At 54.4% G+C, this 23,441-nt stretch overlaps 2 protein-coding genes and 1 long non-coding RNA gene across 11 annotated transcripts in view; 1 reads left to right on the top strand and 2 right to left on the bottom strand.

Moving 5' to 3' along the window:
* Positions 1-12,796: 12,796 nt before the first annotated feature.
* MIF (macrophage migration inhibitory factor) lies at positions 12,797-13,631 on the bottom strand. The gene is made up of 3 exons (XM_082416381.1): positions 13,407-13,631; positions 13,061-13,233; positions 12,797-12,978 (listed from the first exon to the last, which is right to left on the bottom strand). The coding sequence occupies exons 1-3, from the start codon at positions 13,512-13,514 to the stop codon at positions 12,912-12,914; spliced, it is 348 nt and encodes a 115-aa protein (XP_082272507.1). The 5' UTR covers positions 13,515-13,631; the 3' UTR covers positions 12,797-12,911.
* A 128-nt stretch (positions 13,632-13,759) lies between these two features.
* On the top strand, positions 13,760-16,041 carry LOC309639329. Its single transcript, XR_014251600.1, has 2 exons — positions 13,760-15,314; positions 15,762-16,041. It is a non-coding gene; the product is annotated as an uncharacterized lncRNA (long non-coding RNA).
* The window catches only part of SLC2A11 (solute carrier family 2 member 11), a 27,223-nt gene continuing 19,428 nt past the window's right edge, over positions 15,647-23,441 (bottom strand). For 5 of the 9 annotated variants that reach the window (XM_082416310.1, XM_082416309.1, XM_082416306.1 and 2 more), the window contains one exon: positions 18,783-23,285. In XM_082416310.1, coding sequence (XP_082272436.1) covers positions 22,914-23,285 — 372 coding nt within the window. In that variant the 3' untranslated portion in view covers positions 18,783-22,913. The other 4 variants (XM_082416312.1, XM_082416311.1, XM_082416308.1 and 1 more) reach the window with 4 other exon arrangements.

The raw sequence follows: 23,441 nt of genomic DNA, 5'->3' as shown, positions 1-23,441 counted from the left end.
ACCGTAGGGGAAATCTCCTACTTTACCTCTCTGGGCCTCAGTTTCCCCTTTAAAGTAAGGCCACTAACACCTACCTCACAGGGTTGTTGTGAGGATACCACGAGGTAATGTCTGGGGAAATTGCTTGGGAAATTGGGAAAGGCCACTCACATGGGAGCCCCTCATTATCCTTTTGGCTGAAGGGGGACAGGAGACCTGGAGGCCCTGGACCCGGCCTGGGCCTTGCCTCTTAGGGGAAGCTGCCCTGGCCTTTACTCAAAGCCGACCCTGCCTTAGGCGGAGCAGCAGGCGGTGCCCCTGAGAGCACTGGCCTGAGGTCAGAAACTCCAAGCTCAGTAAGTGAGTGCCCCAGGCCATTGGAAAAGCCTGGAAAACTGAGGGGTTGCTGTTCTGGTGCAGCCCCAGCTGCCTCTCCAGGGACTGCAGGGAAGATGAGCAGCAGAGGCCGGGGACCGGGGAGGACAGCCAGCACAGGCGGTGAAAGGGCAGCCGTGGGGCCCGGGCCAGGCAGTGAGGAGCAAGGGGTCCAACTCAACAGGGGGCTGCGGCTTGGCGCTGGCGGGCACTGGCGGGAATGGGGTACAGGGGCCTGCTCGCTTGCCCCCCTGGTTGGTTTTCCTCCACCTGGTACCTGGTGCCTCCATGATCTGACCACAGTCTGCCTCTGCCAATGAGTGCAGAGTGAGCCCTTTAAGAAACAAAAGAAGCTTACCTGAAGTGATAGTTTGGAGTTCATTTCTGGCCAAGAGCATGGGTGTTGGGTTCTGGGGACGGGCTGGCAGCGGTCAGGGCAGCGAGGCCGCATGGACGAGGAGGAGGAGGAGGCCAGGGAGGAGGTGGGGACGGGGCGTGGGGCTGGGACGATAGGTCAGCAGCCTGCTGGGGGCCTGGGGCGATGGAGAGAGACCGTCCCACGCTGGGCAGCTTGCACCCCTTCACCCCCAAAGAGAGCGAGGGCGGAGCTGAGCACCCACAGGGCAGGCTGGGCCAGATCCCGAGAGAGGCCCCAAAGGAGCCGAATCAAACCTGCCCACTTTCTTTTCCCAAATTCATGGGTCGGCGCTATTGCTGCTGCTTGCTGAGCAGAGTGGTGGGTGGGAAGGGGTGGGAGGGAAAGGGCCCTCAGGGCCACCTCAACTGTTTCCCAGGGGGAGGGGTGCGGGCCCCATTCCATCCATTCCCCTTTGGGGCCCGTGGGCAGTTAATATTCCCCCACCTCAGCCGCCTCGGGATGGGCCAGAACCGGGCATCACTGAACTCCAAGGGCACACTAGAACCCAAACCAAGAATTCTCTCCCTAACCTTTGCATCCTAAATTAGGGCCAACCTCAAAGTCCAAATTTGGCTCAGACGTTCTGCAAAGAGATAAAATGACAAAGATACTCCAATTAAAAGTCAACATAGGGCTTCCCTGGTGGCACAGTGGTTAAGAATCCGCCTGCCAATGCAGGGGACGCAGGTTCGAGCCCTGGTCCAGGAAGATCCCACATGCCGTGGAGCAACTAAGCCCGTGCGCCACAACTACTTAGCCTGCGCTCTAGAGTCCACGAGCCACAACTACTGAGCCCACGCGCTGTAACTATTGAAGCCCGCGCACCTAGAGCCCGTGCTCCACAACAAGAGAGGCCACCGCAATGAGAAGCCCGCGCACCGCAACGAAGAGCAGCCCCCACTCTCTGCAACTAGACAAAGCCCGCGGGCAGCAACGAAGACCCAACGCAGCCAAAACTAACTAACTAGCTAACTAACTAAATAAATAAATCTATTTTAAAAAAAAAGTCAACATAGAAATGCCCTCTCTCGTGAATTTCCTAGGGTGAAATTCATATCAAAAATTAAATTCCTTTGCCCTTTTAGGTTAAAGTTCAAGGAAATAAAAACTAAAAGTCTTAAGGTCCGAGGATTGAAGCCCAAAGCCTTCCCAGAGAGCCCAGCTGTTAACTCCCTCTCCAAGCATCCGTGCCAGCCCGCCACACGCATGGCTCCTGGAATGGGGTTCTTCTCCACACCTCAGGATTTCCGCTAGCCTGTCATGTGCCCCACTTTTAAAGGATTCAGTTACTAGGCCCTGCCTGCCACAGGGAAATCAACCCCTCGGGCAGACTGCAGGCTGCTGGGTCTTCCTCAGAATCCAGCCAGTACTCAGCCCCATGTGGATCTCTCTTCCTGCTGGCTCAAGACCCAGGCAGGAATGGAAGGAGAGTGGACAGGAAAGAGGATGCCAGCCCCCGACCCCACTCCCTGAGGGTTGGACCTGGTGGAGGGTTAGCTTAACCCAGTGGACGCTTTGGGCGGGGCAGGGAGCAACTTTGCGTTCCTTCTCCTCTCTGAGCGCATGTGTGCCGCTCCTGCCTTCTCACAAATGGCTGTGGACAGCCCAGCTGTAGAGTCTCATTTACGATACCTTCTTTCTTCCAGAATGTTCGAAACCTCGTAATTTTCGGTTTCCCTCTGGGCACCCAGGGCTGAGCTCTGCCCAGTGTCTGTGCATCCTGCCTGGAGCAGGTTCCTGAACCAAGGGCCAGGGAGCAGCCGCTCTGCCCGGTTGATTCTCAGGACACTGTCTGTTCTCCATCTGGGATACTCCGGCCTGGCGTGGCAGCTGTTTCTGCAGCCTCGTTTCCGGTGCGAGGCTCTGTGCCCTGGGAGCATGCTGGCTGTGCTGCTGCCTGTGGCTCCAGGCTGAGCCCCGTGCACTTGTGCTGTGTCGGCTCCTGGCGGTGGTTTCATCCCTTTTCCTGACCACACAGAGGGCTGGCCGTTTTTGTTGGATTCCAGTGCCTTCCCTCCTTTTAATACTTTCTCGCCCAAACATTTTACTTTTTCTGACATATTCCTCTAGATTTTGTCTCTTGGGGTCTCCCAGGGCAAGAGAAAGAAAAACCAGTCAACTCCGTCTTGGTCACAGCACCCACTGTTGAAATAGCCCCAGGGCTCCACCCCAGAGACCCAAGAGTGACGGTCCATCGGCCACTCTCCCCGCTGCCGGCTCCTCTTGCGCCTGGCTCTGCTCGCCTCTGGTAGGGCTCAGCTGAGCTTTCCTGAGACGTAATCCCTACATTTAAAAACATGTTCCCTTAGGGCTGTGTGATCCCGGACCCTACCCCCCAGTCTTCCCGTCCCAAAAGGCGTCCCCAGATCTTCTCAGTGTTTGGTGCTGATCTTCCGTCCTTGCATTTGCCCGGATCCTCCACAGCCTCTGAGAACTGCTGGCTCGTGGATGGCTTCTGGGTCTCACAGAAGCCATCTTGGCCCTGAGCAGAGTTCTCCCAACTCTGTGTGGAGCGGCAGCCCCTCAGGAGTGTTCTGAGTCACCTGGCTCCCTGGGTGGCCTTGCCTTGTCCCGAGCCTTGCCCCCCCACCCCAGGGAGCGTTGCTGGCCCCTGCCTGAGTTGCTCTGTTGGCCTGGCCACTCCAGGGTCCCATCAGCCCCTTCATGTCTGCCCAGGCTGTCCCCTGACACCCCATGTTCTTTTGAGGACATTCCTCTTATTTCCGCTGCTCCTGTTCTGGGAGTGAGACTAGGGTGTGTTTTTCAAACCGCTCCAGGCCCTTCTGGCTCTCCTCAGTGAACCTGACGCCTGTTCAGACGGCTCCCACTCACGCCTTTTGCTCTGCCTTGCTAGCTTTGGGTGTGCAGTGATCTCTTTGAGTTGTTTTACTATCTCAACCCCTCTTCTCTGAAGGGCCCCGACTGCTGGGGATGCTGTGTCAGTTAACAACCCCGCACCTCCTGCAGGCCAGGGAGGCTCTGTCTCCCAGCTCCAGGGATGAACCTCGGATGTACTTGGAGGTGCAGGAGGACCTTGCACAGCCCCTGTTCTGGCAGCAACTCATGGGCCACCACCTCCCTGTGACTGACCCAGGAGAACACCCACCCCCACCTCCGCCCAGAAGGTGGAAGCTCTCTGGAGCCCAGGCGAGGCCTCCTGCGGCTCACAAACCTGCCCACAAGGACCCTGCTTACATAGCAGGTGGAGATTCTCATCAGGACCACACAGCCTAGGCATCAGCTCACAGCACCAAAACCCCGTGGGGCACTGCCAAGGCCCCCGGGCAACCCCAGAGCCTCAGACTTCACATGGGCTACTGTGTGGGGTCACTGGTGTGGACTCAAAGCTTGACTCCAGTGTGCAACATGGTGGGTTTGAGGGGCCTGCGTAGACCACTGCTTTCTTCCAATTCCAATTTTGGGGCCTCGGCCGTAGCGTGGGAGTCATAGGGTGTGCCAGAAGGCAAGCAGCACACAGCAGAGCCCAGGAGGGCCTAGTCGTCAGGTTATGGGGGGGCAAGGGTGGGAGGGCTACTTTAGGGATGGAAACACCTCACAAGGAAATGTGAGGCCATGGGGGGGAAGGGCCCCCCACCTCAGCAGGCCCACAGTGGCTGGAGGCTCAGGGAGGCTGGGGGTGGGCTGGAGAGCAGGCAGCCAGTGGGGCAGCTCTTGTCAGGCCAGAGTCGGGCAAGGTCTCAGAGGGGTGGGGGCCTGGGTAACACCTCTGCATGGTATGTGGTGATGGTCTTCCCTTCCCTTTCCTTTCGTGTGTGTGTCTGTGTGTGTGTGTGCGTGTGTGTGTATGTGTGTGTGTGGTCACTCGTACCGTGAAGTATAACATACACACAGAAAAATGCATAACAGTTTAACAAGTATAACACAGACACTTGTAAGAAGAGTGAGGGAGAAATATCACTGCAGCCCCCATCCACTCCTGTGTGCCCTGGCCCGGTCAGCTCCCACCCTCCCCGCCAGCCGGCCCACTGTCTTGATGGGAGGGGAATTGTTTCCTGGCTTTCATCACAGTTTTACCACCTAGGCCTGGACCTCTAAACAATGTAGTTTGGGGCTCCCTGGTTTTGAACTGTAAATAAATGAAATCGATTCATCCATAGTGGTAAGTGTCCCTGTAGCTTGTTCATGGCCCTGCTGTGTTGTATTCCATGCCGTGAATAGGCCACAATTTATTTATCCATTCTGTTCTTGATGGACATTTGGGTTGTTTCCAGATGCAGGTTTCTTTAGGATCTATACCTGGAAGTGGGATTGTGGGCGGATTAATTACAGCCAACATGATGGGTGGCAGTAGCATCTTGTGGTGCCTTTAATTGCATTTCCCTGATCTCTACTGAGGTTGAACACCTTTTCCATTTGGATATACTGTTCTGTGAAGAGGCTTATAAAATCCTTTGCTAATTTTTATTGGGTTGTCTATTACCAATTTGTAGCAGTTTTTAATACTATCTGGATGTGAACCCTTTAGGTGTAGCATGTCTTTTGACTCTTCATGGTGTCTTACTATTATAAGGTCAAATGTGTCCATCTTTTCCTTGGTCATTTGTGCTTTGTGTACCTCATTTAAGAAATCATTAAGGGCTTCCCTGGTGGCGCAGTGGTTAAGAATCTGCCTGCTAATGCAGGGGACACGGGTTCGAGCCCTGGTCTGGGAAGATCCCACATGCCGCGGAGCAACTGGGCCCGTGAGCCACAATTACTGAGCCTGCGCGTCTGGAGCCTGTGCTTCGCAACAAGAGAGGTCGCGATAGTGAGAGGCCCGCGCACCGCGATGAAGAGTGGCCCCCGCTTGCCACAACTAGAGAAAGCCCTCACACAGAAACGAAGACCCAACACAGCCATAAATAAATACATTAATTAATTTAAAAAAAACAAACAAAAAAAACAAAGTATAGAAAAGCTTCATGCAAAAAAAAAGATAAAAAAAAAAGAAATCATTAAGATGATATTCTCTTCTATGATCTTTATGTCTTTAATTCACAGAGAACTGATTTTTGTGTGGGTATGAAATAGAAGTCCAATTTGCGCTTTCTCCCCATGTGGTGGCCAGTGGCCCTGCACAGCTAATTGAATTGTGCTTCCTGTCACACAGATTTCCAAGCTGCCCTGATCCTGTATCAGGTCCATATGTGTGTGTAGATGTCTGCCCCGTGCTGATTTCACTTCACCTTATTTATATAGCTTGCTAAGAAATCTTGACATTGGAAAGCAAGTCCTCCCGCCTTGAAAATGTTTTGGCTCCTCCTGGCCCTTTGGAGTCTCATAAATGTTAGAATTTGGTTGTCAAATTCCACCCAAAATCTGTTGGAATTTCTATTGGGACTGTGTTGAATCAGAGGGCAGAATGGAGAGAAGTGAAGACCACACTGCCTCCAATCATGGACGTGTGTGGTCTCCCCACTTATGTGGTCCTTCATTGACCACCCCGCCCCCAGGTGTTAGTTTGCTCTGTAGAGATTGGCACCTCTTGGCTTCATTCCCTGATACAGAGCAATGTACTCTCGAACTGTTCGTTTCCCTTACTCCCCGGCCAGCTTCTCTTCTCTGCACGTATGAAGTCACATTCTGTATGGTACCTGTAAAGTCACATCCTATTCTGGAAAATGTCTGTTTCTGCACCAGTCTTCACTGTATTCTAACTATTCTTTGTCTTGCTTGTCTGGTAAATATGGTATTGAAGTGACTCAACAGGGGCTTTAAATGTCAAACTTGTATGAATTTACACCCTTCGAGTCTTTCGGCCTTTTTTTTTTTTTTTTTTTAAGAATTTTGGTAGGAACTTTATAAATTTCTTTATTTATGCTGTGTTGGGTCTTCGTTTCTGTGCGAGGGCTTTCTCTAGTTGCGGCAAGTGGGGGCCACTCTTCATCGCGGTGTGCGGGCCTTTCACTGTCGCGGCCTCTGTTGTTGCGGAGCACAAGCTCCAGACACGCAGGTTCAGTAGTCGTGGCTCATGGGCCCAGTTGCTCCGCGGCATGTGGGATCTTCCCAGACCAGGGCTCGAACCCGTGTCCCCTGCATTGGCAGGCAGATTCTCAACCACCGCGCCACCAGGGAAGCCCCTTTCGGCCTTTTTTATCCACCCATGATCACCAGGGTCCTTATCCTTGTCTACACTTGAAATGCCAGTAGGGGGGCTATAAAGCCTGCACTTGCTTCTCGGCTTTGTCACTGTGTTTTGTTCTGACTGGCGGCAACTCACCAAGGAATCAGCCCTTCACCGAAGGATTCATTCCTGGAAATGGGGCTCCCCTCCTGAACCTTTCTCAGAGCACAGCTCTCCTCGTGCTTTGCTGTTGGTGGTGTGGAGGCCCTGGGCTCTTTGCTGTGAGGTGTCCCTGGTATCATAACAGTCACGCAGTCTGAACGGCTGATCAAGCTGATGGGAGGCTTCTGCCACCTCTTACTTGGCTGCTTCCCTGGGGGCAGTGTCACCTGGGTGTCACAGCCCCATGTGCTGGTGGGCAGGGTCACTCACCTTCTTCTCCGAAGCCATGCACTCACCTCACCGGAAGGGGCCTAGTTCCGGCCCCTCCCCCCGCTCCCAGTGCTGGAGTGGAAGTCTGGGCGTTCACCAGAATTTAAAGAATAGTCGAAAGGCATGAAATCCAAAGGGTCTTTTCACTTCTTTCTGAACAAGAAGGAAATGGGCTTATTTTAGAATCAAGAATATTATCCTCTGAATTATCAGAGAGCAAAAGAGGAGACTTGCTCCCTGAAGAGTTGGGTTCTCCCCGGGAAAATACTGGAAGGTTCTGACAGAGAGTCCACCTGATTTCCCCGCCACATTGCCTTTTTTTTTTTTTTTTTTTTTTTGGCTGTGCTGTGCGGCATGCAGGATCTTAGTTCCCCCACCAGGGGATCGAACCCGTGCCCCCCGCAGTGGGAGTGCGGAGTCTTAACCACTGGACCACCAAGGAAGTCCCTACATTGCTTTTATGACTGGCCAATTTTATCCTCAGGAAGGTCTAGGCTTATGTGTTAAAGTAACAGTTCAGATGGGCATCGCCCCCCCCATCTCCCGCAGAGCTAGTGGTGGGAGGGAAGAAGCTCCTTAGGGAGCAGGGTGCTGGCACCAACAAGAGGTCCTAATTCATAAGCTAAGTTGACAGCTTTGGAATTTGAGGCAGCTCCTTTTTACTGCTAGCATCATCGATGTGGCCCGTGAGCACTTCATCCACGCAGTACTCGGGACATCTGAGGCCCTGGGGCCCAAACTGGGAAAACATTTGCAACTCATGGTAAAGGGTTAAATTCTCTGATATATAAAAAGCTCTAAAACAAAAAACAGCCCAGTGGGAAAAATGGACTTGAGGATTTGACTTAGTTTCCAGAAAAGGAAAAGGTAATGGCTATTCACTAGAGGAAAAGACACTCCATCTCGGAAGAAGAGAAATGCAAATTAACACCTTCTGGGGAAAAGCCTTTCCCCACCAGGCAGCCCAAAGTCAAAACAGGTGGGGATGCTCCTGTGCCAGGTGGGTTGGTGCCCTAGACCCCCTTCTAGGAGGGACATCTGGCCATATTAAAACAGCATCGATTTTGACTGACTAATCCTACTTCTAGGAACCTATCCTCCAAATATACCTACACATACGTGGACGCCAACAGCGCAGAGCTAAGAGTGGAGGGATGGAAAGAGCTCGAACGTTCTCAATAGGGGCTGGCTAAGTAAGTAACCATGGCAGGTCCCAACAAGGGAATACTGTAGACTCTTCAGGTACTGAGATAGACTTTTAAGTAAAAAAAAAAAAGTGCAACCTAGTGTAGAATATGCTACCATTTGTGGAAAAAAAAAAAGTTGGGGGGAGGGGTGGGGGTGTTATATGTGCATAAAATAGCTCTAGAGGGATTTGAGAGAGGGCTGCCTGGTGGAGGGAGGCGGCAGGAGGGAGCTTTCTCTTTGGGGATCCTTGGAATGCTTTGAATTTGAGTCATGTAAATATATTACCTATTAAAATGAGAGCAGAATTAGGAAAAGAAACCAGGTGGCAGAGGGGCATGGTGGCAGAGACTTCCCATTTGTAGCTTTGGGATTTGGAGCCCTGTCTGGATGTTTGGGGGGGTAGACTTATGAGAATATCAAGTCCAGACCCCACTGTCCCCAGATGGGGGGCTGAGGCTCCAGGAGTCAGGGGACAGAGCCAATTTCTGAAAACTGACCATTTTTGTCTCTTTTATGTCGGCTTCAAACACAGAAGTGAGGTGTGCTCACTTCACTAGGAGGGGAAATCTGGGCAAACGGCGGCTGGTGGGTTTGCAGTATGGCCGCTCCCCCCCCCCCCCCCACGTCTTCCAAGCCCATTCTGGAATTCTCCCTGGGAGGCCTGGAGGACTGGAACCTGGCTTTGCACAGCTGGGAAGAAGGGCTGGGTGGCAGGAGGGAGCTTTACAAAAACAAAGTTTTGGGGGCCAGCACTTAGTGCAAAGGGGGCCAAGGAGTCAAGGAAGACATCAGCAGCCCAGAAACACTGGAAACTTCCTAAGCTCTGGGATTGGCTGACCTCCCCAGATAATACCAAGACCTGTGTGCAGGCATGGGCCCGCTGCTCCCTGCTTCAGCTCCCCTGGTGATCCACATTACTCGTGTCCCTGAGGCTGAGCTGTCCTGTCAGCTCCGTGGTTTAGGGAATATGTAGGAAAGACATGTGGTGAATCTCTTCATTTCACAGATGGGGAAAACTGAGGCCCAGAAGGGGAGCCAAGCAGGCTCTCGATCCCAGGGTCCCTAAGATCAGGCTCCCAGGGGAAGCAGGCCCTGAGGCAGGGGTCTCAGACCAGGGGACAGGGCAGTGGGGCAAGCCTGCAGAGGACAAGGTGGGAGGCCTGGGGGGGAGCCTATGCTGCCCAGCTCTCCAGAATGGACAAGCCCCAAGTGGCCTCCAGGCCACCAGCGCAAAGATCACAGAGCCGGGTGCAGCCACCCAGAGGTTGCTGGGGGACACAGGACCCAGGAGCAGCTCACAGGGCCTGGGCTGAAGCAAAGGGGACTTGGCATTGTGCAGCACTGGGTGGCCTCAGGGAAGGCTTCCTAGAAGGGTGCAGTGTGGGGCTCCCAGTGGGCTGGTGGGGGAAAGGCATTCGATGCAGAAGGAACGGCACCGGCAAGGGAGGTGCCAGGCTGCAAACCGGGGCTGAAGGCGCTGGTTGCCCCAGAGGCCAGGGGTCTTTGCTGGCAGGTGACGCGGTACCACTGGGGCAATGGTGGAGAGCGGGTGGCAGTCTGTGCCTCCACCCCCGTCTGTCCCACATCTCAGTTCGAGCTGTTATTTGGAAATGAGTTTCTGCTGCTGTTTTGAAGGCTGACGACACCCCTCTGGGCCTTGGGGCAGTTGGTGGCGTCAGGGGAAGGGACAGGCTGCTTGGTGGGCAGCGGAGCCCATGCTTCAGAGGAAATGGAGCTGGCCGGGTGCGGGGCGGGGGGTGGGGGAGGACTGGGGTTGGGGACAGATGTCTTGAGAGGGAGGTGCAGCAGCTGCTCTCCTCGGCATGCAGGGACGATTATTAGCTCCAGGGGGCTTGGGAGCATGGTGGGCAGGGTTAAGAATGTGGGACCCTGATCCACCGATGCCCCCTTTTTCCTATCCAAGGAGCCACTGCTGTGTGACACCCCAGCTGACCAGAGCCTCTGGCGCTCCCTGATTCATGGGGGCAGCGAGCTGTGCTCTGCCCTCTGGAGCCCCTCCATCCTCCCCAACACAGCAGGCGCCCAGCCTCCTTGGCCCTCAGAGACCCCTGCAGCTGGGGAGACCCCCATGGCTCATGTGAGGCCACAAGGTGAAAGTCCTAGCTGGGGACAATGGGAGGGAATGTGAGGTCGGACCCTGGGAGGTGGTGACCTGGTGTTGACACACCCTGGGAACTGGGATGGTGTCCTCACCTGTGAAATGAAGGAGTCGGATGAGATGCTCACAGACACCTAGGCCCCTGCTCTCACGACCTCGTGTGGTGCATCAAGGTGAAGGCCAAGAGCAAGGGGAAGAAGCTGTGTACTGGGAACTTGGGGGTTGGGGGGCACACAGCTGGGGAGCTGAGGGGATGTGACAAAGGCCAGGCCGAGGCAGGAGCCTGTCACAGGGCAGGTGCTCATACCCAAGAGGGAGGCCCCAGGCCGCGAGCCAGGCTGAGGGATGTTTGGCTGCAGCTGGAGCCATGCCACCCCCCCACCCCCTCCCCCAGCACGGAGACTGACTCCAGTCCCCTCACTGAGGACAGAATGAGACTGAGGTGAGCTGGAAGACCTCTGTGGAAGAGGAGCGTCCCCTCCGAAAGATGGGCCACACCCTCCAGACTCCCTTGAACCGATTCTCCTCCTTTCAAAGATCACGACTGTCCCCACTGTCCTGGAAGTAAATCCTCAATATCCAGGGAGCTGACTGGGGGCTGAGGGTGGAGAGTGCCCCCTGGACCTGGACTGAAGGAGAGCAGCCCTCAGGCATCTGAATGAGGAAGCTGGCACTGGCAGACTGCCCCAGAGGTGTGGGGTGGGGGGTAGATCCAAGTGGAAAGTGCCAAGGGACTGGGCTAGGCAGCCCTGGGGCCTGGGCTGTTCTGAAGTTACCATAATCAGAGGGCAAGTGTGACCTGCTACAAGCCTGGGATGGGCACCCGAAGCTTCCTGCCTGCTGGGAGTTCACACTGAAGCCACAGTGGGTGCCACATGGGCTGGGCCACTGGCAGCCGTCCCAAGGAAGGAGCCCGTGGCCACCCCAGGCCCCAGCACACATACAAGGTGGCCCTTGTCACTGTGTATCACTCAAAGGTGGGCCTGCTCCTCACTCCCAGCATCAGAAGGGAAGAGCTCCAGAGGCTTGGTCCAGGTAGTAACAACCCTTTTCCCCAGAGCCCCTCTGCTTCCAAAAACAAATTCACTTAAATTCTGTGGATTTTAAAAAAATCACCTCCATCTAGGATGTTCTTGTCTATCTCAGGGGCTGAGGAAGAACAAAGGGTTTCAATGGCTTGGGGCCAGCAGGAATCCAGAGGTGAGGCCCCCAGGAATGGGGTTCATGTGGCCAGAGGAGCCCCTTCTCTGTGCCAGCAGCTGCAATGAACTGGACTTCTCCCCCAGGGTAGGCAGTGCAGAAGGGGTGGAGCTGGCCCTTCACACAAATTCCCAGTGCTCATGGCTGGGCCTCACTTGGAAGGAGTCGCTGCCAGGGCCCATGGAGGCGCTCATGCTGCAGGGCGGTGAAGTGTTCAGCCCAAAGGCGACCGGACCCGAGCAAGCAGCACTTCGTGGCTGGAGGACTGCCTGCTGCCCTATCGCTGCCCCCACGAGGGAGCGAGCCCCTGCACTTGGAGAAGGGATCCTAGGCCAGGAGACCCCAGTTACACTGGACCTTGACACTGATTTTGTTTTGACAGGGTACCCTCAGTGCCAGGACCTCCAGAGGCCTAGTGGGGTTAACTAGCCACCTGGAGGCTTTCAGAGCTGCTGCGCCATAAGACCTGAATGGTACCCAAATTACAGGGGATGTTCCCTCAGGGAACTGCTGTGCCTGAGGGGAGCAGAGCCCAGGCCCAGAACTGGGGTGAACAGGGCAACATAACCAGGAACTCCACCTCCTGGGCACCTTCCCTCCTACCAGACCCAAAAGCTGTTGCAAAGTTCCAGAACAACGGGATTTCCCAAGTCAAGACACTGAGGCAGCAGCCTATCGAAAAGTGACCCTGGACGGAGTGGGGAAGGCTTTCTCTCCCCCCCCCCCGCCCCCACTCAGATTCTGACCCCTCCCCCTTTCCCCGCCAGCCCTAGCCCAAGAGGTAGTCCGGCCTCTGCGGGAGGTGGGGGGTGGGGGACGATCCAAAACGAATTCCCGTAGGATTCCGGGGTCTGCGGCCTCGGGCAGGATGCCAACCACAGCTGGGCCCTCTGCTGGGGGCTGGGGGCGTGGAGAGGCTAGGCTGCAGATTCTGGGGACACCCCTCCCGATCTCGGTTGCCCAGTCACTGACCCAGCCCTGCACCGATTCCTCCGCAAGCCAAGGAAGCCCGAGGCAGCCGCAGTCTCCACACCGTTTATTTCTCCGTCCCGGTAGGTGGGGTCGCTGGGGGCGGGGCGGGCAGAAAACCGCGCTTAGGCTGCGGGCCCGGGGCAGGGGAGTCCGGGGCGCGACACTCAGGCGAAGGTGGAGCCGTTCCAGCCCACGTTAGCCGCGTTCATGTCGTAGTAGTTGATGTAGATCCTGCGGGGGAGGAAGCGGGTCTAAGCCGGCTGCGAGGTGGCCGCCGTGGCCGCGCGCCCCCCGTCCCCCGGCGCCCACGCACCTGTCCGGGCTGATGCGCAGGCGTTCGGCCAGCAGGCCGCACAGCAGCTTGCTGTAGGAGCGGTTCTGCGCGCCGCCGATCTTGCCGATGCTGTGCAGGCTGCAGAGCGCGCACGGCTCGCTGGAGCCCCCGAAGGCCATGAGCTGGTCCGGCACCACGTGCACCGCGATGTACTGCGGGGGAGGGGCAGCGGTCAGCGGGCCTCCTGGCCTCGCCGGCCCGGACGCCCCCATCCCTTCCCCTCCCGGAGCCCCATCCCGGAGCGGCCTGCCCCGCCCAAGCCCCATCCCGGAGCCACCTCCCCCGCCCCAGCCCGGGACCGCTTGGCCGGGCCCTCCCCGCAGACCTGCGCCGGCTTGCCCGTGGCCTGCGCCAGCTGCTGGGTGAGCTCGGAGAGGAGCCCGTCCGGCACAGAGGCGCGGGGCACGTTGGTGTTCACCAGGAATATCGGCATGACGGCGAAGACAGGGATACAGGAACCAACCGACTCGCGCGGAAACACAGCCGGGAAACCTCTGAGCTACGTGACCGCCGCCCAGCGCCCCTCCCACTGCGGCTGCGGCCCAGCCTCCCGTGACGCCACAGCCGGCGGAGGCCCCGCCCCCGAGGCCGCGGCGCGCTCGCGCCTGGTGACGTCACCGCCTGCAGAGGCCCAGCCCGCCCGGCGGAACTCGGAGCCCCTGCAGAGTCGGCCCTTGGCCCTGAGCACCTCCTCAAAGTCGTTCTCCACGCGGCGGCCAGAAATCTGTCTGTCCCTCGTTTGTCAGTCCTTTCATCTAGTCACAGCGACGTCTGTGTGCCGAGAGCAGCAGGGATGCGGCTTTTAGCGGGACAGATGGCCCCTGGCCCTCCATGAGATCACAGCCAGACAAGCAGATGGAGTCCCAGCTCATTCCACTAAGCCCTCTTGTGTCCGCAGTCTCCGCGCGCCTGCGTGTGTGTGTGTGTGTGTGTGTGTGTGTCTGTGTGTGATGGGGAGGGGTGGTCATTGCTGCAGGTGGGAGGGGGCTGCCACAAGCGAGTCACCATCCAGAGGCCTTCCCTGCACCCCTGCTCTTCAGGGTGGGTGAGGATGCTGGGAGGTGCCCAGGGGAGAGGCAGGGAGTAGGAGGGGTTCCAAAGGCAGTCAGCAACTCCGTCTCAGAGCCCACCCCAAAGCCCCATCCGGTCCCCTGGGCAACCCCTTTGCAGGTCTGGAAAATTGAGCTCCTCAGGGAAGCCCCACCCTAGTCAGGCCCTGTGGGGATGCCCTCTCACAGAGCCCTGGGTGCAGTCTCTCTCTTCCACTGTTGGTCAGCTCAGGGGGCACCTAGTAGGTGCCAAACATACAAGAGACATGGACTAAATGCTGGCTGAATGAATGAAGTTAGCCATGACACGGCAGGAAGAGGACAGGGCCAGGGAGGAGCCTGCAGGCCCTGCCATTACTGGGCAGGAGGGCCACCCGACTCCCGCTCCGAGGAGACCCTGGTCAGGGGGCTGTGCTGGGGAGCAGAGCTCTGCAGGCACTCGAGGGGGTTTGGCTCATGCTGGTTTGGCCAAGTCTCAGAGCTCTCCAGGGAGGTCCTGTCCTTGGTCTTTGGCAGGTGTGGTCTGGTTAAGGTGGCACAGCACACACTGGCCTGGACACTGGCCATGTGATAGAGCAAGACCACCATGCCTGTGGGAGCAGGCGGCCTCAGGCAGGAGGTCACATGGCCCAGCTGTGCAAATACTCTGTAAAATGTGGATCCCTCCAGGTGGGCCCCAGGTCATATCCCTCCCCACTCCCACACCCCAGCAGACTTCCTGTGCCCAGGGCTCTGTTACCACTGATGCACTGATGCACCCCACGCATTGTCTCCAGCCCGGGGCGTTCCTCTGAGCCCCAGCAGCCAACTCCGCATGTCCTGCTACCTGTGTCCAAATCCAAGTGCATGACTATTCTCCCACCCCTGATTGCCTGCCAGTGAAATGTGCCTCCCTCCACTGTCCCTTTATCCTCACTTCTCCTGCCCCCACCCCGCCTTAGTCTAAGTTAGCTGGCACCACCTTTGGCCTGGCCTGGCCTGCCTGGGGGAGGGGTCTGTCTCCCCACCCCCTGGCAGTAGATCTGGCCATGTGACTTGCCTTGCCCAGTGAAATGTGAACAGAACTGACCCAAGTGACTCCAGCCAGAAGACTCAGGAGCCAGCACCTGGTTGGTGGTTCTCTGATAGTGGAAGTGGGTGACACAGTGAAGCCTCGCCAACAAATAACCTGCGACGCCCTGTAGGTGAGCCACCATTCGGGGCCGTGCTCCTGGCTCCTGGCTCCTGGCTTGGGCGTTGGTCCTGGAACGCTGTAGGCCTGTACTCTCCCTCATCTGCCTCAGGCTCAGTTTGTCAGGAAAGCCCCAGAGCTCCTGGCCCCGTCAGGTCCTCTCCTTCAAGGCCGTCACCATATCTCTGTTTGCAAGTTACTGATTCCTTTCTGGGCTGCATGAGGTGGGGGACATTGCTGTGGCCTACCTTCTGACCTGTTACTAGGTAGCAGGCGGAGGGCCTCCAAAGATGACCATGCCCAATTCCCTGGAACCTGTGAATATGTTACCTTACGTGGCAAAAGGCACTTTGTAGATGTAATTAGGGTTATAGACTTTACAGTAGGGAGGTTATCATGGATTATCTGGGTGGGGCCAACGTAATCACATGAGCCCTTAAAAGCAGAGAATTTTCTCCAGCTCAAGTAAGAGATGCAGCAGGAGGGGCGGTCAGAGAGCCTCGAAGCAGAAGGACTCAGATGTGCCGTTACTGGCTTTGAAGATGAAGGGCCCTCAGTCGTTCAGCCGCAAGGAACTGAATTCTGCCAGCAGCCTGAATGAGCTCAGAAGTGGGTTCCTCCCTACTTGACCCGGAGACGCCTTGACTTCGGCCGTGAGACCTGAAGAAGAAGACCAGTCACTTTGTACTCGATTGTGACCCACAGAAACTGAGATAATAAACGTGTGTTGTTTTAAGCTGCTCAATTTGTGGTAATTTGTTCTAAGAGCTACACCCCCGGCATCCCCAGGGGTTCTAGAATCACCTGCTGAACAACAGCACACACGCACGAGGAGCCCTTGGCCCCCAAAATCCTCTCCCCCTCCCTCCTCACTGACAGCATCCCAATTCTGTTTGCTTAGAACCTTCACCGCCCCGGAGCCACTGGCAACCAGGCATGGCCACCGGAGGTAGCTGTGGCCCATGTGATGTGCAGGGTCCACAGGGAAGCAGCTGCCTGCAGATGGAGGCTCTACCCTACGCCCTTCCTCCTACCCCCGCCTGGAACCTGGGCAGGACTGCCAGATGTGCAGCAGCTGCCAGGCAACCCTGAGCTGGAAAAACACAGGCAAAGGAGGGGGAGTGGCAACCCCGAGGAGCCTGGGGCTCTGGCGGCTCTGCCCATCCCCTTCAGCTGCCTTTACATTACAGGAGAAAAGTAAGTCCCTCTCTGCTTGAAGCACCACTGGTCAGGGTTTCTGACGTTTGCAGCCCCAGGGCAGCTCCTAGCTGGTACAGAGGACTTCTTGAGGGCCACGCCCCACAGTTGAGGGCTGCTGGGCAGAGAGGGGGTGGGAAGGAAACCTCAGGATGTAGGGAAACGCCAGCTAGATGAGGAGGAATACGGCCCATACGAGCACCCGGCAGGCCCCTAAAGCTGGCAGCCGTGCCCCCCACCCCGGTTGAACATCTCTGTGGGCAGGACGCAAGTCACCCACGCTGGAAGGGGTGCATGGGGAGGGGGAGGGCCTGCTGACTCCATGATGCAGGGCTACTGCTGTCCTCTTGCTGCCTCTCCCTGACACGGACCTGGCCATCGGTCCACGTCCACGGACGGTCCACCTGACCACCGGCTCCCACAGCCCCTTCGCCAGCTTCATTCCCCTTGCCATCCCTCCCCCGGGCACTTGCGGTTCATCACTCACAGCAAGAACCCAGCCAGCCTTGAGCCCCCGACTGTCCCCCACGCACCAGTCCCTGTGCCCTTGTTCGCTGAATGTGGTAAAAGTTGCAGCAAAGACAAGCAAAGGAAACACCCTCCCCCTCCAGTCACAGCGGAAGAAGACCTGGGAGGTCATCATCCCTGCTGGAGACCCCCCCCTGAGCTGTACCTGAAGGTACAGGATTTTAAGAGGGGTGTCTGCCAGGAGACCACCACACTGCAAAAGCAGGGCCTAGGCTTGTTGGGGAGCTAGCAGTCATGGCCAGCTCTCCCGCACAGGATGAGACATGGTTCAGAGAGGGTGATCTGGGCTGAGCCTCTTAAACTCTCTGAGGCTCAGCTGCAAAATTTCAAACTGGGGGAATTCCTTTTCCATAGATTTGTGTGAAGATTTAACGAGATTAAGGACAAGCACAAAGTGCCTGCATTCAGAATGTGCTCAGTAAAAGCTACCTGATCTTATTGCTTTGTCATCAAGTGTCCTGGAGCAGAAAACGGACTAACAGGCCTGACCCTAATGGTGGCACTGGGCAGTGTGGGTGACTGTACTTTCCCTCCCTGGTGGCCAGGTCCTTCCCCACCCCCGCCCCTCCCCCATCCCATCAAACCTGAGGCCAGGCTGCATCTCCCCCACCTCTCCTGGCACGGCCTCTCCTGCCTGCGGGGTCCTGTCCCTGTTTCCTTGCCCTGCTGAGGGGTTCCCTGGGCAACAAGGACTCCCAACGCCCACCCCACACTCTCAGAGACAATTTGGCTGGGTGGACAGCAAGTGGGACACAGCCCAAGGGCTAGGCCCGGGCTGGGGGCATCTCTATGGTCCATGCTGGGGACCAGGGCACCTAAGTGTGACCAATGCAGTCCCAGACCTGGGACACAGCCTGACGCCTGCCCTGCTCACAGCCTGTGCACCACGGGATTTCGAGGGATGGATCCTTTCTCACTAATCTTCACCAGGGGCCAGTAGCGGCCAGGGTGGCCACTGGTGCCGAGGGTGGGGGGGCAGCTGGGGAGCGGGTCAGCAGAGGCGGAGATGGGGCAGGTGGCAGAGAGAAGCTGGGAGAACACACAGAGGGCTCCCAGAGTGCTGACACCTGCCTTCCAGAAAGCTCCACATCTACCGGACCCACAGGCCTTCAGTCCCATCCTTCAACACTCCTGCCTCCAAAGGAACCCCAGCTGGGCCTGTCCTCAGGAAGCCAGCTCCAGGTGACTTCTCCATGAGACCTCTCCTGACCCCGACTCAGAGAGTTCTCGCTCCCCAGAGAACCTACTGCTTGCCACTTCTGCTAATATGGCGGTTACTGCTTCCCACTGAAAGCCAGACAAATTCTTTATGATACTACAATGATCAATTGTTTTTTTGACCTAAGTGCCAAGGTAATCCAATGGGGAAAAGATGGTCTTTTCAACAAACGGTGCCGGCACCACTGGACATCCATTAAAAGTAAATGAATAAGGGAATTCCCTGGTGGTCCAGTGATTGGGACTCGGCGCTTTCACTGGGCCCAGGTTCAATCCCTTGTCAGGAAACTGAGATCCTGCAAGCCATGCGGCGCAGCTTAAAAAAAAAAAAATGGTGGACACTAGATGACTGTGGATGTGGTGATGACTTTTTAGATACAACACGATCTATGAAAGAATTCATAAGCTGAACTTCTTTAAAATTAAAAACATCTGGGGACTTCCCTGGTGGTCCAGTGGTTGAGACTTCGCCTTACAATGCAGGGGGTGCGGGTTCCATCTCTGGTCCACGAACTAAGATCGCACATGCCTGCAGGCCAAGAAACCAAAACATAAAACAGAAGCAATATTGTAACAAATTCAATAAAGACTTTAAAAATGGGCTTCTCTGGTGGTGCAGTGGTTAAGAATCCTCCTGCCAATGCAGGGGACACAGGTTCGAGCCCTGGTCCAGGAGGATCCCACATGCCACGGGGCAACTAAGCCTGTGCACCACAACTACTGAGCCTGCGCTCCGCAGCAAGAGAAGCCACAGCAATGAGAGGCCAGCACACCGCAAAGAAGAGTAGCCCCCGTTCACAGCAACTAGAGAAAACCCGTGCACAGCAATGAAGACCCCATGCAGCCAAAAATAAATAAAATAAAATAAATTAATAAAAAAAAAAAAGGCCTTTAAAAAATATATACAGGGACTTCCCTGGTGGCGCAGTGGTTAAGAATCCACCTGCCAATGCAGGGGACACGGGTTCGAGGCCTGGTCCAGGAGGATCCCACATGCCATGGGGCAACTAAGCCCATGCGCCACAACTACTGAGCCTGCGCTCTAGAGCCCGCGAGCCACAACTACTGAAGCCCGCGTGCCTAGAGCCCATGCTCCACAACAAAAGAAGCCATCGCAATGAGAAGCCTGTGCACCGCAACAAAGAGTAGCCCCCGCTCGCCACAACTAGAGGAAGCCTGCATGCAGCAACGAAGACCCCATGCAACCAAAAATAAATTAAATAAATTTATTAAAATATATATATACATTTTATAAATAAATAAATAATAAAAACATCTGCTCTGTGGAAGGCACTGTCAAGAAAATGAAAAGGCAAACCACAGACTGGGAGAAAATATCTGCAAAAGATGCATCTGATCAAAGACTGTTATCCAAAATATACAAAGAACTTTTAAAACTCAACAATAAGAAAACAAACAACTTGATTTTTAAAAACAGCCAAACAGTTTTTTTTTTTAATTAATTAATTAATTTATTGGCTGCATTGGGTCTTCGTTGCTGTGCGCGGGCTTTCTCTATTTGCGGCAAGCGGGGGCTACTCTTTGTTGCAGTGTGCGGGCTTCTCATTGAGGTGGCTTCTCTTTGCTGCCAAGCACAGGCTCTAGGCACGTGGGCTGCAGTAGTTGTGGCACGCGGGCTCAGTGGCTTGCAGGCTCTAGAGCTCAGGTTCAGTAGTCGTGGCACACGGGCTTAGTTGCTCCACGGCATGTGGGATCTTCCCGGACCAGGGCTCGAACCCGTGTCCCCTGCAATGGCAGGCGGATTCTTAACCACTGCGCCACCAGGGAAGTCCCAAAACACTTCTAACAGACACTCACCAAAGAAGATATATACAGATGGCAAATTAGCATATGAAAAGATGTTCCATGTTTGTCATCTGGGAAGTGCACATTACAAGAAAATACCACCACACACTTATTAGAATGGCCTAAATCACTGACAACACCAAATGTTGGTGAGGATGTGGAGCAACAGGAACTCTCATTCAGTGCTGGTGGGAATTAAAATGGTATAGCCACTTTGGAAGAGTGTTTGGCAGGTTCTTACAAAACTAAACATATTCTTACCCTATGATCCAGCAATCATGCTTCTTGGTATTTACCCAAAGGAGGTGAAAATGTATGTCCACACAAAAACCTGCACATGGATGTATATAGCAGCTTTATTCATAATTGCCAAAAGCAACCAAAACGTCCTTCAGTAGGTGAATAAACTTTGGGACATTCAGACAATGTAATTTTACTCAGTGCAAAAAGAACTATTAAGCAATGAAAAGACCTGGAAGAAACTTAAATGCATATTACTAAGTGAAAGAAGCCAATCTGAAAAGGCTACATACTCTATGATTCCAACTATATGACATTCCGGAGAAAACAAAATTGTAGAGACCACAGAAAGATCAGTGGTCGCCAGGCGCTGAGCAGGGGCAGGAAAGGGATGACCATGTAGAACAGAGAGGATTTTTAGGGCAGGGAAAATACTCTGTATGATACTATCATGGTGGATACATGTCATCATACATTTGTCCAAAGCCATAGCATGTACAACTACAGGAGTGAACCCTAATGTAAACCGTGGACTTTGGGTGTGATAATGACGTGTCAATGTAGGGTCGTGGATTGTAACAAACGTCCCACTCTGGTGGGGGACGTTGATAACAGGAGGCTGTGCATGTGTGGGAGAGGGGGCATATGGGAAATCTCTGTACTTTTCTCTCAATTTTGCTGTGAAATTAAAACTACTCTAAAAAAAATCTTTTTTTAAAAATAGTGGGCAAAAGACTTGAACAGTCTTCACAAAAGAAGATACGTGAATGGTCATATTAGCACATGAAGAGATGCTAAGCATTATTAGCCATCAGGGAAATACCTCAATAAAACCACAAGACGCCACTACACACTCAGTGGAATGGCTAGATTAAGAAGACTGACAGTGCCAAGTGCTGATGAGGATTTGGAGCATCCAGAAGTCTCATCAAGTGCTAGCGGGAATGTAAAACAGTACATGCACTTAGGAAAACAGTTTCTTCTACAGTTAAGCATACATTCATTATTTTTTTTAACATCTTTATTGGAGTATAATTGCTTTACCATGGTGTGTTAGTTTCTGCTTTATAACAAAGTGATACATTCATTATTAAACTCAGCAATTCATTTACCCCAAAGAAATGAAAGCATACGTCTACACAACTTGTGCAGGAATGTTCATAACAGTTTTATTCATCATGGCCAACAATTAGAAACAGGGCTTCCCTGGTGGCGCAGTGGTTAAGAATCTGCCTGCCAATGCAGAGGACATGGGTTCGAGCCCTGGTCCGGAAAGATCCCACATGCCGCGGAACAGCTAAGCCCATGTGCTACAACTACTGAGCCTGCGCTCTAGAGCCCGCGTGCCACAACTACTGAAGCCCGTGTGCCTAGAGTCCGTGCTCCACAACAGGAGAAGCTGCCGCAATGAGAAGCCCACGCAACGTGGCAAAGAGTGGCCCCCACTCGCCAAAACTAGAGAACGCCTGTGCACAGCAACGAAGGCCCAATGCAGCCAAAAATAAATAAATAAAATAAATAAATTTATTAAAAAAAAAAAAACCAACCAATTAGAAACAGCCAAATGTCCACCTGCAGGGAAATGGGTTAACAAATGATGGTATATCCATACAGTGGAATACTATTCAGCCATACAAAGGGATATATGCTAATACATGCAACAACACACATGAACCTCAAAAACTTTATCTGGAGCAAAGCCAGACACAAATGCATACATACAGTATGAAATTATATCAAATTCTGAAAAAGAAATCTGACTTATAGTGACAGAAGGCAGGTCTGCGGTTGCCTAGGGCCTAGGGCCTGATTGCAAAGGGGCACGACGGAACTTTGGAGATGATGTGACTGGTCTACCTTGATGGTGGTGGTGGTTCATGGATATGTACACCTGTCAAAACTTATCAAATGTAAACTTAATATGGATACATTTTATTGTATGTAAATTATACCTCAATAAAGTTGATTTTTAACAATCAATTCCTCAGAAAATCCTTCCCTGACCACTCCCCTCTCAAACATCCCTTGGTATACACACCCTTCACAAGCTGTATTTTCTTCCACTTCATTTCCCCAAGTTTGTTTTGTTTTGTTTTAAGATTTTTTTTGATGTAGACCTTTTTTAAAGTCTTTATTGAATTTGCTACAATAGGGCTTTCCTGGTGGTGCAGTGGTTAAGAATCTGCCTGCCAATGCAGGGGACACGGGTTTGAGCCCTGGTCCAGGCGGATCCCACATGCCACGGAGCAGCTAAGTCCATGCGCCACAACTACTGAGCCTGTGCTCTAGAGCCAGTGAGCCACAACTACTGAGCCCACGTGCTACAACTACTGAAGCCCGCGCGCCTACAGCCCGTGCTCCGCAAGGAGAAGCCACCACAATGAGAAGCCAACGCACCGCAACGAAGAGTAGCCCCCGCTCGCCGCTGCTAGAACCGCTAGCCCGCTCGCCGCAATGAAGACCCAATGCAGCCAAAAATAAATAAAGAAAGAAAGAAAATTTTAAAAATTTGTTACAATATTGCTTCTGTTTTATGTTTTGGTTTTTTGGCTGCAAGGCATGTGGGATCTTAGCTCCCCATCCAGGGATCGAACACGCACCCCCTGCATTGGAAGGCGAAGTCTTAACCACTGGACTGCCAGGGAAGTCCCGCCCAAGTTTGTAATTGTGTTTTTACTGGTTTCCTGTTAACTGCCTCCAGACAGGGAGCACCGAGAGGTCCCAGACCCCATCTCTCCAGCTCACCGCCGATGGCTAAACACCAGGCCTGCACACAGTAGGTGCTCAACAAGCACCCATTAAACAAGGGGATGCAGGGCTGGTGAATGGAGAGGGCCCGAGGGAAGAGCAGCGGCCGGCTGGGCCCCAGCCAAACCTGCTGAGCTAGAGTTCTGTGGACCGGATGACCTCCGGCCCGTCCACGTGGGGCCCTGGCTCCACCCCAGGGAAGTTGAGTCTGTGCAATTCCTCTGAGATGTCCACGAAGCTCTTGCCTCTGGTCTCAGGGAGGAAGAAGCCAGTGTAGACGGCCCCACAGACACAGACACAGAGGAAAGGCACATAGAGGAAGTGGGACAAGCCCTCCTGTGGGTTAAGAGACCCAAGATCTGGTGTGGCCCGTTCAGCCCCCACATGGAAGGCCCCACCACAG

The sequence above is a fragment of the Balaenoptera physalus genome (assembly GCF_965194825.1).
Source record: "Balaenoptera physalus genome assembly, chromosome: 12".
NCBI lineage: Eukaryota > Metazoa > Chordata > Mammalia > Artiodactyla > Balaenopteridae > Balaenoptera > Balaenoptera physalus.
Note: the sequence above shows the minus strand (reverse complement) of the source record. Positions and strands in the feature narration are given on the sequence as shown.